The sequence below is a fragment of the Anolis sagrei genome, chromosome 6, assembly GCF_037176765.1.
Source record: "Anolis sagrei isolate rAnoSag1 chromosome 6, rAnoSag1.mat, whole genome shotgun sequence".
NCBI lineage: Eukaryota > Metazoa > Chordata > Lepidosauria > Squamata > Dactyloidae > Anolis > Anolis sagrei.
In genome coordinates, this window is record NC_090026.1 from 52,807,784 (window position 1) to 52,821,103 (window position 13,320).

Sequence of the window (13,320 nt, forward strand, 5' to 3'; positions counted from 1 at the left end):
TCATTGGAGTACATTCCCCCTTTGTGGGAAAGCTTGAAGGTCGCGGAACCAAGCTTTCCCACAAGGGGGGAATGTACTCCAATGACAAAAAACATGGAAGTCACTACTGACCATCAGAGAAAATGTTTTGTTCCCTGTGCTGCTGCTGAAAGGATTGCAGCTAGGCTCAAAGGGTGAACACTACACAATTACAACTTTTAGGATTCCATTTTGTGATGGCAACATCCTACATAATACTTTGCTTTGCAGTTTAGGATGACTATTTAAAATTCTCAGCCAGAGAATTTAGTGTCTTGCCAAACTAGAATTCAATGGGATGCAACCAGGGCAAATAAAATGGAATTATTGTGCTATCGTAATTATTTAGTAAGAAAAGGTTCTTCTACTCCACTGTTGCCTGCACTGTTTAGTGAACCACTGCAGTAATGACTGGTGGGTTAGTCATCTGTCACTTACTAAAACCACTTTTAAAAGAAAACAACAAAATTAGAACATTTAGATAGATTTAATCCTCAACAGTAGGAGTTTCTTAAAGTGAACACAATACAAAATTATGTATTTCACAGTGCATTAAGTGCAAGCAGTAAGAAGATTACATTCTGTCATACGTATTTCGGCACCCTCATAAACAACTTTTTACATTGAGGATGAAGGCAAGGCACATCTACATTGCATTATCAAAATGTTGCACAAAAATAAAACAGAATAAAAAAACAAGATACAAATACAAATATAATTTATTATTACAAAAATAACCCTTTTGACCTGCATTCTTTTTGAAATTCTTTTGCTTAGAGCATAAATATTATTAATAAAATAAGTATTTAATGATATTAAATAAATGGTTTGCACAAGTCTCATATTTCACACATGAAGCAGCTTATTATCTTTTTCGCTATTTGTGGCAACTTCTTTGTAATTTGTGTTTGTAGCAAGTCTTCGCTTCTTGTTCTGGTACCTGTGAACAGTAAAGAGAGAAGGGCCACTTTAAAAAGACTGAAATATATTACAGACAAAGAAATTGAAAAGCAATGAAAGCTATTACAGTGTTTATTAAACATTCTATATTTTGCAACTTCAAGTCAATACGTGCAAAAAAGGCCATGAGTAAATGGGCAAAACAAGGCAGACCCAACCAAAAGCCGTTTTTTTTTGTCGTATCAGGAGCGACTTGAGAAACTGCAAGTCGCTTCTGGTATGAAAGAACTGGCCGTCTGCAAGGAAGTTGCCCAGGGGACGCCCGGATGATTTGATGTTTTTATCATCCTTGTGGGAGGCTTCTCTCATGTCCCCACAGGAGGAGCTGGAGTTGATAGAGGGAGCTCATCCGCCTCTCCCCAGATTCGAACCTATGACCTGTTGGTCTTCAGTCCTGCCGGCACAGGGGTTTAACCACTGCGCCACGGGGGGCTCCTACCAGAAGCCGTTGCTGGCTGTCCAAACAATCTACAGCTATTTCATGGGAGGATAAGTCTTGTTTTGGCCTTACCTTTGCTCTGAACTAAGCAAAGTTGGAGAAAAGTCTGGTGTTTTCTAGAAACTCTGAAGTGACCTTGAGCTTGTAGACATGCCCAGTGATAAAAGGAAGGACAAAACACAATGTGGTTTCTAATTGTGAAATTGTTTCAGTATTGCTCTTCTGGTTCTTTAATGGGTGCCGGCGAGGTGTCGTATCACCCCAATTCTACAACAGCTGCGAAGGCTACCGATTACTTTCAAGGTGCTGATACTAACCTTTAAGGCCTTATATGGTCTGGGGCTGGCGTACCTGAGGGTCCGCTTTTCCCCGTACTAACCCCAGAGATTACTTCGATCCGAAGACCAAAATTTGACCAAAAGTCCCCAACATCCGGACTTATCATCTGTCCTCTACTAGGCAGAGGGCCTTCTCGATTGTAGCCCCTTATTTATGGAATGCCTTGCCAGTTGAAACCCGAACTATCCGAGATCTACTTGCTTTTTGGAAAGCCTGTAAAACCTTTCTCTTCCGACAAGCTTTTGATGGGTGAATAACTCGGGACTATGTCTGTTCTTGTTTTATTGTATTTTAAAGTTAATTGTATTGTTTTAATCTACTGCTGTAAACAGCTCCGAGCCAAATTGGGAGTAGCGGTATACAAGTCAAATAAATAAATAAATAAATAAATAAATAAATAAATAAAGCCATGTTGGGTTTGCAAAACTGTAATATATATAGGGGAGGGGAGACTTTTCTATCTGAATTACCATTGAGTTTTAATGTTCAAGGAGCTCCACTGGCTACCATTCATTTACCGGACCCAATTCAAGGTGCAGGTTCTTACCTACAAAGCCCTGAACGGTTTGGGTCCCGCCTACCTGCGTGACCACATCTCTGTATATGAACCCACACGATCCCTTCGATCATCCGGGGAGGCCCTGCTCTCGATCCCACCAGCATCGCAGGCGCGATTGGTGGGGACAAGAGAGAGGGCCTTTTCGATGGTGGCCCCTCGACTCTGGAACTCACTCCCTAAAGACATCAGACAGGCTCCAACTTTGGCAGTCTTCAGGAGGAACTGTTCCAGTGTGCCTTCCCGGAATAATGACCCATAGCACTTTGTCCTCCAAAGCACTTTACATTTCTTTAGGTCTGCTCGTATGCCCTTCCATAAACACCAGCATCACCTTCTGTTCATGTCCCAGCGTTATTTCCAATTTTAACCTAACATTTGGCCTTCCCACTGTTTTAATTATGTGTTGTCTAATTAATAATGTTGTTTTTTATTTTCTATGTGTTTTTAATTGCTTGTATTGTTGTTATTATTGCTTGTATTGTTGTGTTTGGGCTCGGCCTCATGTAAGCTGCACCGAGTCCCTTGGGGAGATGGTAGCGGGGTACAAATAAAGTGTTATTATTATTATTATTATTATTATTATTATATTCCCCTATCGTGCCTAGCCCATAAAATAAAATGAATGGAGAAGATGCTCACCATGTGTAGAAGTAGTAGATCACCACTGAAATTGCAATGAAGAAAAGAAGAACCAAGAGAATAGTGAGTGCCAAGTATTCATTGCTGAGGGGCTGCTGGACGAGCTCAAAATTGGAATGGCCACATCGGACACCAACATAACCTGTATAACACCTGAGGAGAGTGAAAAGACATATTTAAATAAATATTAGACAATTGGATGACTTCCTGGTCTTAGACACATATTGCAAAATGAGAACATACTTTACTAGAAGAAGAACAATATATTGTGGAATTAAGTTTTACACTTTAGGACCATAACCTCGCCCCAAGAAATCCTGAGAACTGTAAATCGGTTTAGGGATTAGAAATATATTTTATAGAATCTTCAGTTTCCTCTGTAAACTGTAATTTTGAGGAAGCTTTACGGAGACACCATGACAATTTATATAAATAAAACGTAATGTTCGCTTGTGGGATTAACATAACTCAAAAAGTACTGGATGAAATGACACAAAATTTGGACACTGCACCTCTAAAAGACCAATGAGTGACCATCACTCATAACTCCCCCCCCCAAAAGATAAACCTCCCAAAAACTAAATGACGAAAAGCTAAATGAAGATACAGAAAAAAGGGAAGGAAGAGGGAGGGAAGTAAGAGGAGAAAGAAAAAAGAAAGGAAGGAAGGAAGGAAGGAAGGAAGGAAGGAAGGAAGGAGAGAAGGAAGCATGGAAGCAAAGAGCGAAGGAGGGAAGGAAAGAGGTAGAGAAGGAAGAAAGGAGAGAAAGAGGAAAAGAAAAGGGGGATGGAAAGAAAGGGGTAGGAAAGAAGGAATGAGAGAAGGAAAGAAAAAAGGAAAGGAAGAAAAGGGAGTGAAGGAAGGAGGGAAAGAGGTAGAGAAGGAAGAAAGGAGAAAAAGAGGAAAAGAAAAGGGGGATGAAAAGAAAGGGGTAGGAAAGAAGGAATGCGAGAAGGAAAGAAAAAAAGGAAAGTAAGAAAAGGGAGTGAAGGAAGGAGGGAAAGAGGTAGAGAAGGAAGAAAGAAGAGATAGAGGGAGGGAAGGAAAGACAGAAGGAAGGATGGAAGCAAAAAGCAAAGGAAGGAAGGAAAGAGGTAGAGAAGGAAAGAGAAAGAGGAAAAGAAAAAGGGGGAAGGAAAGAAAGGTTGAGAAGGAAGGAAGGAGAGAAGGAAAGAAAAAAGGAAAGAAAGGAAAGAGGGAGCGAAGGAAGGAGGGAAAGAGGTAGAGAAGGAAGAAAGGAGAGAAAGAGGGAGGGAAGGAAAGACAGAAGGAAGGATGGAAGCAAAAATCAAAGGAAGGAAGGAAAGGGAAGGAAAAGAAAATGGGAGGAAGGAAAGAGGTAGAGAAGGAAGGAAGGAGAGACGGAAAGAAGAAAAGGGAAGGAAGGAAAGGAGAGAAAGAGGGAGAGAAGGAAAGACAGAAGGAAGGATGGAAGCAAAAAGCAAAGGAAGGAAGGAAAGAGGTAGAGAAGGAAAGAGAAAAAAGAAAAGAAAAAGGGGGAAGGAAAGAAAGGTAAAGAAGGAAGGAAGGAGAGAAGGAAGGAAAAAAGGAAAGGAAGGAAAGAGGGAGCGAAGGAAGGAGGGAAAGAGGCAGAGAAGGAAGAAAGGAGAGAAAGAGGGAGGGAAGTAAAGATGAAAGGATGGAAGCAAAAAGCGAAGAAAGGAAGGAAAGGGAAGGAAAAGAAAATGGGAGGAAGGAAAGAAGTAGAGAAGGACGGAAGGAGAGAAGGAAAGAAGAAAAGGCAAGGAAGGAAGGGAGAGAAAGAGGGAGGGAAGGTTGGCCACAGTAACGCGTGGCAGGTATAGCTAGTTTAACAAAAACACTAATGCATAAGCTACTTGCTTATGGAGTAGGCCACTTATTACATGTGTAACCACTCTTGGAGTGCACAAACCTCTAGTTTCACATAACAGCCATTTAGATTTGCATTTTGCAAACAGCAGGGGCTTTTCATATGCTGTATATCAAACTAGTTTCAAATTTGCAGAGAGCGAACAACTTAATGTATGATAAGAAAGTATGGATGGGGAAAAAATTAGAACCCTTTGGAAAATTGTCAAACATTGTGAAGTGAAATAAATAATGTTACGATTTGGAAACATTTCCTTTTACCTGCAGGAATGCTCATTCAACTCCACAAGGTACATGCAATCTCCATTGAAGCAGTAATTGTTCATATCAGATTTGCACCCTGTGATCCGAACTTGAGCTACACGGGGACTTTTTTCTGTTCGAACTAAAGGAAGAAATAAGAGTTAATTATGGTCAAAGTTTCCCTCCTTACATAACAGATTACAATCAGATCTATTAAGAGCAGTTTTGGGTCTTGGTGGGGAAACTGGTGTGGGGAGGTTATCTATGGAATTGCAGTGAAGGATCTAAAGATTCCTGGAAAGAACACTTCTCTAGGCCTTTGGATAGCCTAGAGGAGAGCTTTCTAAATGGTGTGTTGTGGCATATTAGTCTGTTGGCTGGAGCCCCTGGTGGTGCAATGGGTTGTGCCAGCATGACTGATGACTGATAAGTCAGTGGTTCAAATCTGGGGAGAGCACGGATGAGCTCCCTCTGTCAGCTCCAGCTCCTCATGCAGGGACACAAAGAAGCCTCCCACAAGGATGGCAAAACATCAAACATCCTGAGGTCCCCTGGGCAACGTCCTTGCAGACGGCCAATTCTCTCACACCAGAAGCGACTTGCAGTTTCTCAAGTCCCTCCTGACACTAAAAAAAAAAGAGTGTGTTGGCTTCGTAATGTGTAAGTGTGTCACACAAACATAATGTGAAATTTAGTTATTTATTTACAACATTTATATGCCACTCTTCTCACCCCAAAGGGGACTCAGAGCGGCTTACAAAATATATACACATACAAGATATTATTATTAGCATAGTACAATTGCAGTATTATATATTACTCGCTGTACCCGCCACGCGTTGCTGTGGCCAACCTTCCCTCTTTCTCTCCGTCTTTCCCTCCTTCCTTCACTCCCTCTTTCCTTCCTTCCTATCTTTCCTTCTCTTCTTCCTTCCTTCTCTATCTCTTTCCTTCCTTTTCCCTTTTTCTTTCTCTTCTAGTGTCTCTCTTTTCTTCCTTCTCTCTTTCCTTCTTTCCTTTCCTCCCTCTTTCTCTACATCTCCCCCCTTCCTTCACTCCCTCTTTCCTTTCTTCTTTTCCCTTTTCCTTTCCTTCTCTCCTTCCTTCCCTCCTTCCTTCCTTTTCTAACTTTCCTTCCTTCCCCCTTTTTCTTTCCCTCCCTCTTTCCTTCTCTACCTCTTTCCTTCCTTCTGTCTCTTTGCTTCCATGCTTCTTTCTCCCTTTCCTTCTTTCTTTCTTTCCTTCCCTCCCTCCCTCTTTCCTTTCTTTCTTTCTTTCTTTCTTTCTTTCTTTCTTTCTTTTTTCTCTCCCGTTCCCTCCCTCTTTCTTCCTTTTTTTCTGTATTGTCATTTAACTTTTCATCATTTAGATTTTTGGGGACTTTAAAGTCCCTTCTGCTGTGTTTTTATGAGTGAAGGACATACATTGGGATGTTAGGTGTATTATGTCCAAATTTGGTGTCAATTCCCCCAGTGGTTTTTGAGTTCTGTTAATCCCACAAACGAACATTACATTGTTATTTATATAGGCTATATTGTACTACACCATTATATTGTAATATTATTAGTAATACTACATGTAATATAAATATATAATTATAATATTGTATTATTATTAGTAGTAGTAATATTGTATTACATTATAATACTATAAATATTATATGTATATATATATAAATATTATATACTATATATTGGGCCCCCGGTGGCGCAGTGGGTTAAAGCACTGAGCTGCTGAGCTTGACCAAAAGGTCGCAGGTTCGATTCCAGGGAGCGGCGTAAGCTTCCGCTGTCAGCCCTAGCTTCTGCCAACCTAGCAGTTCGAAAACATGCAAATGTGAGTAGATCAATAGGTACCGCTCCGGCGGGAAGGTAACGGCGCTCCATGCAGTCATGCTGGCCACATGACCTTGGAGGTGTCTATGGACAATGCTGGCTCTTCGGCTTAGAAATGGAGATGAGCACCACACCCCAGAGTCAGACATGACTGGACTTAATGTCAGGGGACAACCTTTACCTTTATACTATTATATACAAACCTCCAAATCTATGTAAAATAAGCAATAAATAAATTAAATATATATATATATATATATGAAATATGGTATGAAATAAAGATATGGTATGTTTTGATGAGATATGGTATGTTTTGTCATTGTTATTACAATGTATGTACATGTCTGCATCTCTTATGGGGGATGGTTTAACCTCCACTTTGCTCGTAACACTGAATGACTGTATCGCAAAAAGATAAATATATAAAATAAGTACCTCCAACATGAAATCTCTAGGGATTCCTTGAGAGGTTTCTTTGAGGTACAAAAGTTTGTATTTTTATTAATGTTTTTTTCCCCACTTTCCTAGGGTTCCTGTACTCCTAAACCCAGTGAATTCGGAGGACCCACTGTAATGTCACCAAAGTTGACACCATACTGCAGAGTAGCTTTATCAAAAAGAGTCCTTTCCTCAAGGAAAATACAGTTCATATCTTGAGGAAAAAGAAGACAGAGTAAGGGGTGGGGAGGCAAGAGGGAATGCTAATGTCTTTACATGTATTTAATTAATTGTAGCCATAAACGTACTGAGAGAAGGCCAGGAAAATTCTGCTAATATTATGCATCCTTTATTGACTGTTAGAAATCATTCAAACTCACCCCAAGCAGTTGTACAGTTAGTCCCATTGACTCCACATATTGGGATCACGGTTGTACTGAGCACAGATTGGAGCAGGTGCAAACCTGAAGAGGAGAAAAAGTGTCTATTTAAAATAAAATCACAAGGAAAGGAGGCAAATTCCTAAAACCTTCCCAGCATTGAATAATCCAGTCATTCTGCCCAGTCAGTGGTTTTGTACCATTCTGCTCCAGCTGAAAGTAGGCACAACAGGATGTTCCACCTGTGTCAATGCCACTCCTGTTGGCCCTTCAAATGCTAACACTGCTTCAATCAACCCTGATCGAAAGCTGATTCATCTGTCTGTTGTTTACTCTGGGTGGGTGGGTGAGGTGAAAGTGCAAAACAGAAATGTGTGGGTGTGTGCAAAGTGTGTGTGTGTGTGTGTGGGGGGGGGGGGGGGGTCATACCATGGACTTGGCCCAGGAAACCAGAGCCAAGCAGGATTCCTTGGGGTTTACCAATTGAAACTCCGCACAGGTTTGTAAACATGCATTTTCACTGTATTCCTCTTTACACACATGCGTTTGGAGCAGTGGGTACCCTTACTTGCACAGGTCTTAGAGAAATACACAGAACTGATTTTAGCATGGACATGATTATTACTGAGGAGGTAGGAATTACAGACTGCATGGATGGCATTCTTTCATCACCTCCAAGGTCACAATAGGATTAAATCCACAAATCCAAGTAGGACCGAGATGGGTGAGTGTGAACTTTCTAGTGCCGTGGTTCTCAACCTTAGGACCCCAGATGGTTTTGACCTACAACTCCCAGAAATCCTAACAGCTGGTAAACTGGCTGGGATTTCTGGGAGTTGAAGGCCAAAAACATCTGGGGACCCCAGGTTGAGAACCACTGTTAGTGGCTTAGGTGCTTATTTATTTCATATCAAAAGCATTGCACAAATTAGTATAAAACTTAGAAAATAGAAGGTGTGCAGGTGGCTAAATATCTTTTGACCAATAACGGGCAACAGCAACGGCATTGTCTGTAGCCTCCAACAATTCCTCCTCTGTACATGAGGCAGGGCACAAGGGACAAGCATACAGATGCGGAGTTGTCTGTTCTGCTCCACAGTCACAAGGTATGGGATTCTTTTAAGTAGTGCCATTTTGCCAGGTTGTCTTTTGGTCTGCCCACTCCGCTTCTGAGTCTATTCAAGGACTTCCAGGTTGCCCATTCTTGATATGCCCCTGGAGGAAGACCCTCGTGGGGGGCTATGCAGGTACAACTGTACCAGGAGCTCCAATTTTGTTTGCTTTGCATTGAATGTTTGTTGTAGCCCTAAGTTTCAGGGACTCTGCAGATAGGTGGCTTCTTTTGGCTGCAATCATAGGGCAAGCCACCTGTCAATTATAGTTAGGTTCCCTGGTCCCGCCCCCTTTTTGGGTTTTGGAGGGAATAGGAGCCAATTTGGGTTCAGTCCACACAGAGAAGCCTTTCATGCAGGACATAATACCAAGAGCTCCTGTAGAAAGCTTCGTCTTCTACGGCTTGGCTGGGGAGATATACAGCCCACAGCTTGGCCGGGGTTACACAGCTCTACAGCTCCTTTGCTGAAGAACTTCAGTCAACCATCACGGAAACCTGAATTCCTTTTCCCCTGGAAGTCTACAAAGCTCTGCTTGGTAAGGGTCACTCGCAGAAGCCAGAAGCAGTTGGTACCGGGTGCAGGGGCTCCACGCCAACAGAGGCAAAGACAGACTGCCCAGATTAGTAGTTAAGGATTTCCCCATTAGTTAGTATACAGTTATGAAGATAGTGCCTGTTCCCTGTGGACAAGATTGAGAGAGAGCCAATAGACTGTTAAGAAAGCCTTAAAGTACCTGTTTGTTTTCATTAGTAAAGAACTTTATTGAAATTTTAAGCAATCTAGATACTCTGTTTTAAGGAAATCCAAGGGCCTTTAATCTGAGGCAGCCCCGGTGTCCCGTTGGGCACACAGAAACTATGTCCTGTCTACAGTCTTATGCACAGGCCCAGCGTGCGACAGCACAGGGGCCATCAAACCAGAAGTGGACTTTTAGCCATTTTAATTTTGGGTAGTCTATGGCCCCTGATGCCAGGAAAGTTCCCTATCCAAGACACAGAATCTAGACTCTATTCCAGGCTCTTTTGGGAAGTACAGATACAGTCCCTGCTGAAAGGAACTGTTTTCAGAAATAGTCTCCAGTAAATCAATACCAGTGTGGTAGAGTGGTTCAAGTGTGGTAGAGTGGTTCGAGGCCTCATCACATGGGGCAACCAAAGTATCCTAGGATGCTTCTGCCCTGGTTTGCTCATAGAACTCGATGCCACCCATCAAATGACATACGCTGACTTCCAGGCTCCATGGTGTGATTTACCAACACAGAAGCTGCCCTATGTTTCATAAGGAACAATGGGGCTTTTGCACAGTAGTGACACTTCCCCACATAAGATGGAGAAGCATTAGCTGGCATCCAGGGTGCCAGGCTTGCCCCACCGCCAGGGGCGGCTCAACCCATTACGCAAAGTAAGCATTCGCAGTGTAGTTGATTTTGTCCAGGGGCGCTCTTGAGGCACTCTTGGGGGAAAAATAGACCTTGACATGTGCGAGTTGTAGTTACTGGGATGTATAGTTCACTTACACAATCAAAGAGCATTCTGAACTCCACCAATGATGGAATTGAACCAAATATGGCACACAGAATTCCCACGATGAACAGAAAATATATATCAGAGATTGGTTGGGGGGGGGGGGGGGGCACCAAAATACTGTTTGCTTACTGTTGAAAATTACCTATGGCCGCCTCTGCCCACCACCACCATGATTTGCCATGGAGGCTGGCAAATCATTCTGCTGGACCTCATTCATGTGATGAGGTCCTAAGGTTCAGGAGACCAAGATTCAACTTCTCACTCCACTATGACAACCCACTGACCATGGTAATTCACACACTTTTCATCCCAGAAAACCCTGTTACAGGTTCACCTTAGGGTTCCCATAAGGCAGAAAAGACTCGGAACACACAACAACAACATCAACAACAACAACAACAACAACAACAACAACAAATCAGTTCACATGGGACTCCCAACACATTTGCAGAACCTCAGGTTCAGTTTGGGAATTTCCATATCAATCCAATTGAAGGTGGATTGAGCGTGGGAATTATGTCATGACAAGCTCTTGTATCAATGCTATGTTATGGTATTATTATTAATTAATCTATATAAATAAAAATGTAATGTTCGTTTGCGCTATTCACAGAACTCAAAAATCACTGGGGCAATTGGCACCAAACTTGGACATGATACACCTAACAACCCAATGTATGTTCTCCACTAAAAAAAATGATTTTGTCATTTGGGAGTTGTAGTTGCTGGGATTTGTAATTCACCTACAATCAAAGTACATTCTGAACCCCATCAATGATGGAATTGAACCAAACTTGGAACACAGTTCTTCCATGACCAACAGAAAATACTGGAAGGGTTTGGTGGGCAGTGTCCTTTGGTTTTGAAGTTGTAGTTCACCTACATCCAGAGAGCACTGTGGACTCAAACAGTGATGGATCTGGACCAAACTTGGCATGAAGACTCAATATGCCCAAATGTGAACACTGGTGGAGTTTGGGGAAAATAGAATCTTGACATTTGGGAGTTGTAGTTGCTGGGATTTATAGTTCACCTACAATCACAGAGCATTCTGAACCCCACCAATGGTGGAATTGAACCAAACTTGGCACACAGTTCTCCCATGACCAACAAAAAATACTGGAAGGGTTTGGTGGGCAGTGTCCTTTGGTTTTGAAGTTGTAGTTCACCTACATCCAAAGATCACTGTGGACTCAAACAATGATGGATCTGGACCAAACTCTACAAGAATACTCAATATGCCCAAATGTGAACACTGGTGGAGTTTGGGGAAAATAGAATCTTGACACTTGGGAGTTGTAGTTGCTGGGATTGATAGTTCACCTACAATCACAGAGCATTCTGAATACCACCAATGATAGAACTGGGCCAAACCTCCCACACTGAACCCCCATGTGGGCCACAGCAACGCATGGCAGGGGATGGCTAGTGAGAAATAAAACCTTCCATTGATGTCAGTTAGCTGTTATCTGTATGCTTAATGATTGCATGAGTCTATGGACTGGACATTGACCTAGTTCCATAGCTGAACTGGCACAGTTCAAGACTTTAGAGGAATGTCACCAAATGAGGCAGAGGCAGGAGCAACACTTGCAATGAGGTGAATGCAAATCTCTCAAGAGAAGCCAAGTCCACGACGGAAATAATGACTCAGCAGCCGGAATGCTTTCTGCTGACTCAACACGGGCCACCACCCTGCAAATGTATTAAATAAATACCATACGGTACCGACTGTGGTTTTTGTGGAGATTAATGGCTGCAAACAACAGCAGGTACCCAGTAAGTGAATGTAGTGTGAAACTGTTCTTTATTGACAAAAGAGAACTGAGGACAAGTTTGCACACTGTTTGCATTCTCTGCTGTCTTGTAACTGAAAAAAGATCCTATGAATTGACTTCTGCGGAAACCAATAAGTATTCCATAGTTTATTGAAATGTTATCTGTGATATCTGCTCGGTGACAGCCTATTTGCACAAGCTGAGCCTACTTGTTCAGATGATGGATCAGGCTGCAAAAGAATGGAATTCACTGCTGGCTTTTAGGTTGGTGTAAACATGACAACAGGGGTGGGGATGGTGGGGTTCGAAGGTATGGCTGGGGAAGGCGGAGAAAGAATGGCTTGATGGGGATCAATGTTCAATGTATTGTCGAAGGCTTTCATGGCTGGAATCACTAGGTTCTTGTGGGTTTTTTCGGGCTATAGGGCCATGTTCTAGAGGCATTTCTCCTGACGTTTCGCCTGCATCTGTGGCAAGCATCCTCAGAGGTAGTGAGGTCTGTTGGAATTAGGACAATGGGTTTATATATCTGTGGAATGGCTGGGGTGGGGCAAGGAGCTCTTCCCTGCTGCAGTTAGGTGTGAATGTTTCAGCTGATCACCTTCATTAGCATTTGAAGGCCTGCCTGAGCCTGGGAAAATCTCCACACCAACAACCACCATGTCAGACTACACAGAGAAGCCATTGAAATCCACAAGCATATGGACAATTTCAACAGAAAGGAAGAGACCATGAAAATGAACAAAATCTGGCTACTAGTATTAAAAAAACTCTAAAATTACAACAGCAAAACAACAGAGAGGAAACAACCAGGCACAGATTAACACCTCACAGCAAGAGATTTTCCCAGGCTCAGGCAGGCCTTCAAATGCTAATGAAGGTGATCAGCTGAAACATTCACACCTAACTGCAGCAGAGAAGAGCTCCTTGCCCCACCCCAGCCATTCCACAGATATATAAACCCATTGTCCTAATTCCAACAGACCTCACTACCTCTGAGGATGCTTGCCATAGATGCAGGCGAAACGTCAGGAGAAATGCCTCTAGAACATGGCTCTATAGCCCGAAAAAACCCACAAGAACCTAGGGATCAATGTTGTTGTTCATTTGTTCATAGAATAGAATAAAATCAAAGAGTTGGAAGAGACCTCATGGGCCATCCAGTCCAATCCCCTGCCAAGAAGCAGGAATATTGCATTC

The 13,320-nt window shown here is 42.4% G+C and overlaps 1 protein-coding gene across 1 annotated transcript in view; it reads right to left on the bottom strand.

Annotated features, from left to right (window-relative positions):
- Nucleotides 1-486: 486 nt before the first annotated feature.
- EREG (epiregulin) overlaps nt 487-13,320 on the bottom strand; it is a 28,675-nt gene continuing 15,841 nt past the window's right edge. The window contains 4 exon segments of the mRNA XM_060783163.2: nt 487-958; nt 2,955-3,107; nt 5,067-5,190; nt 7,702-7,785. Coding sequence (XP_060639146.2) covers nt 865-958; nt 2,955-3,107; nt 5,067-5,190; nt 7,702-7,785 — 455 coding nt within the window. The 3' untranslated portion in view covers nt 487-864.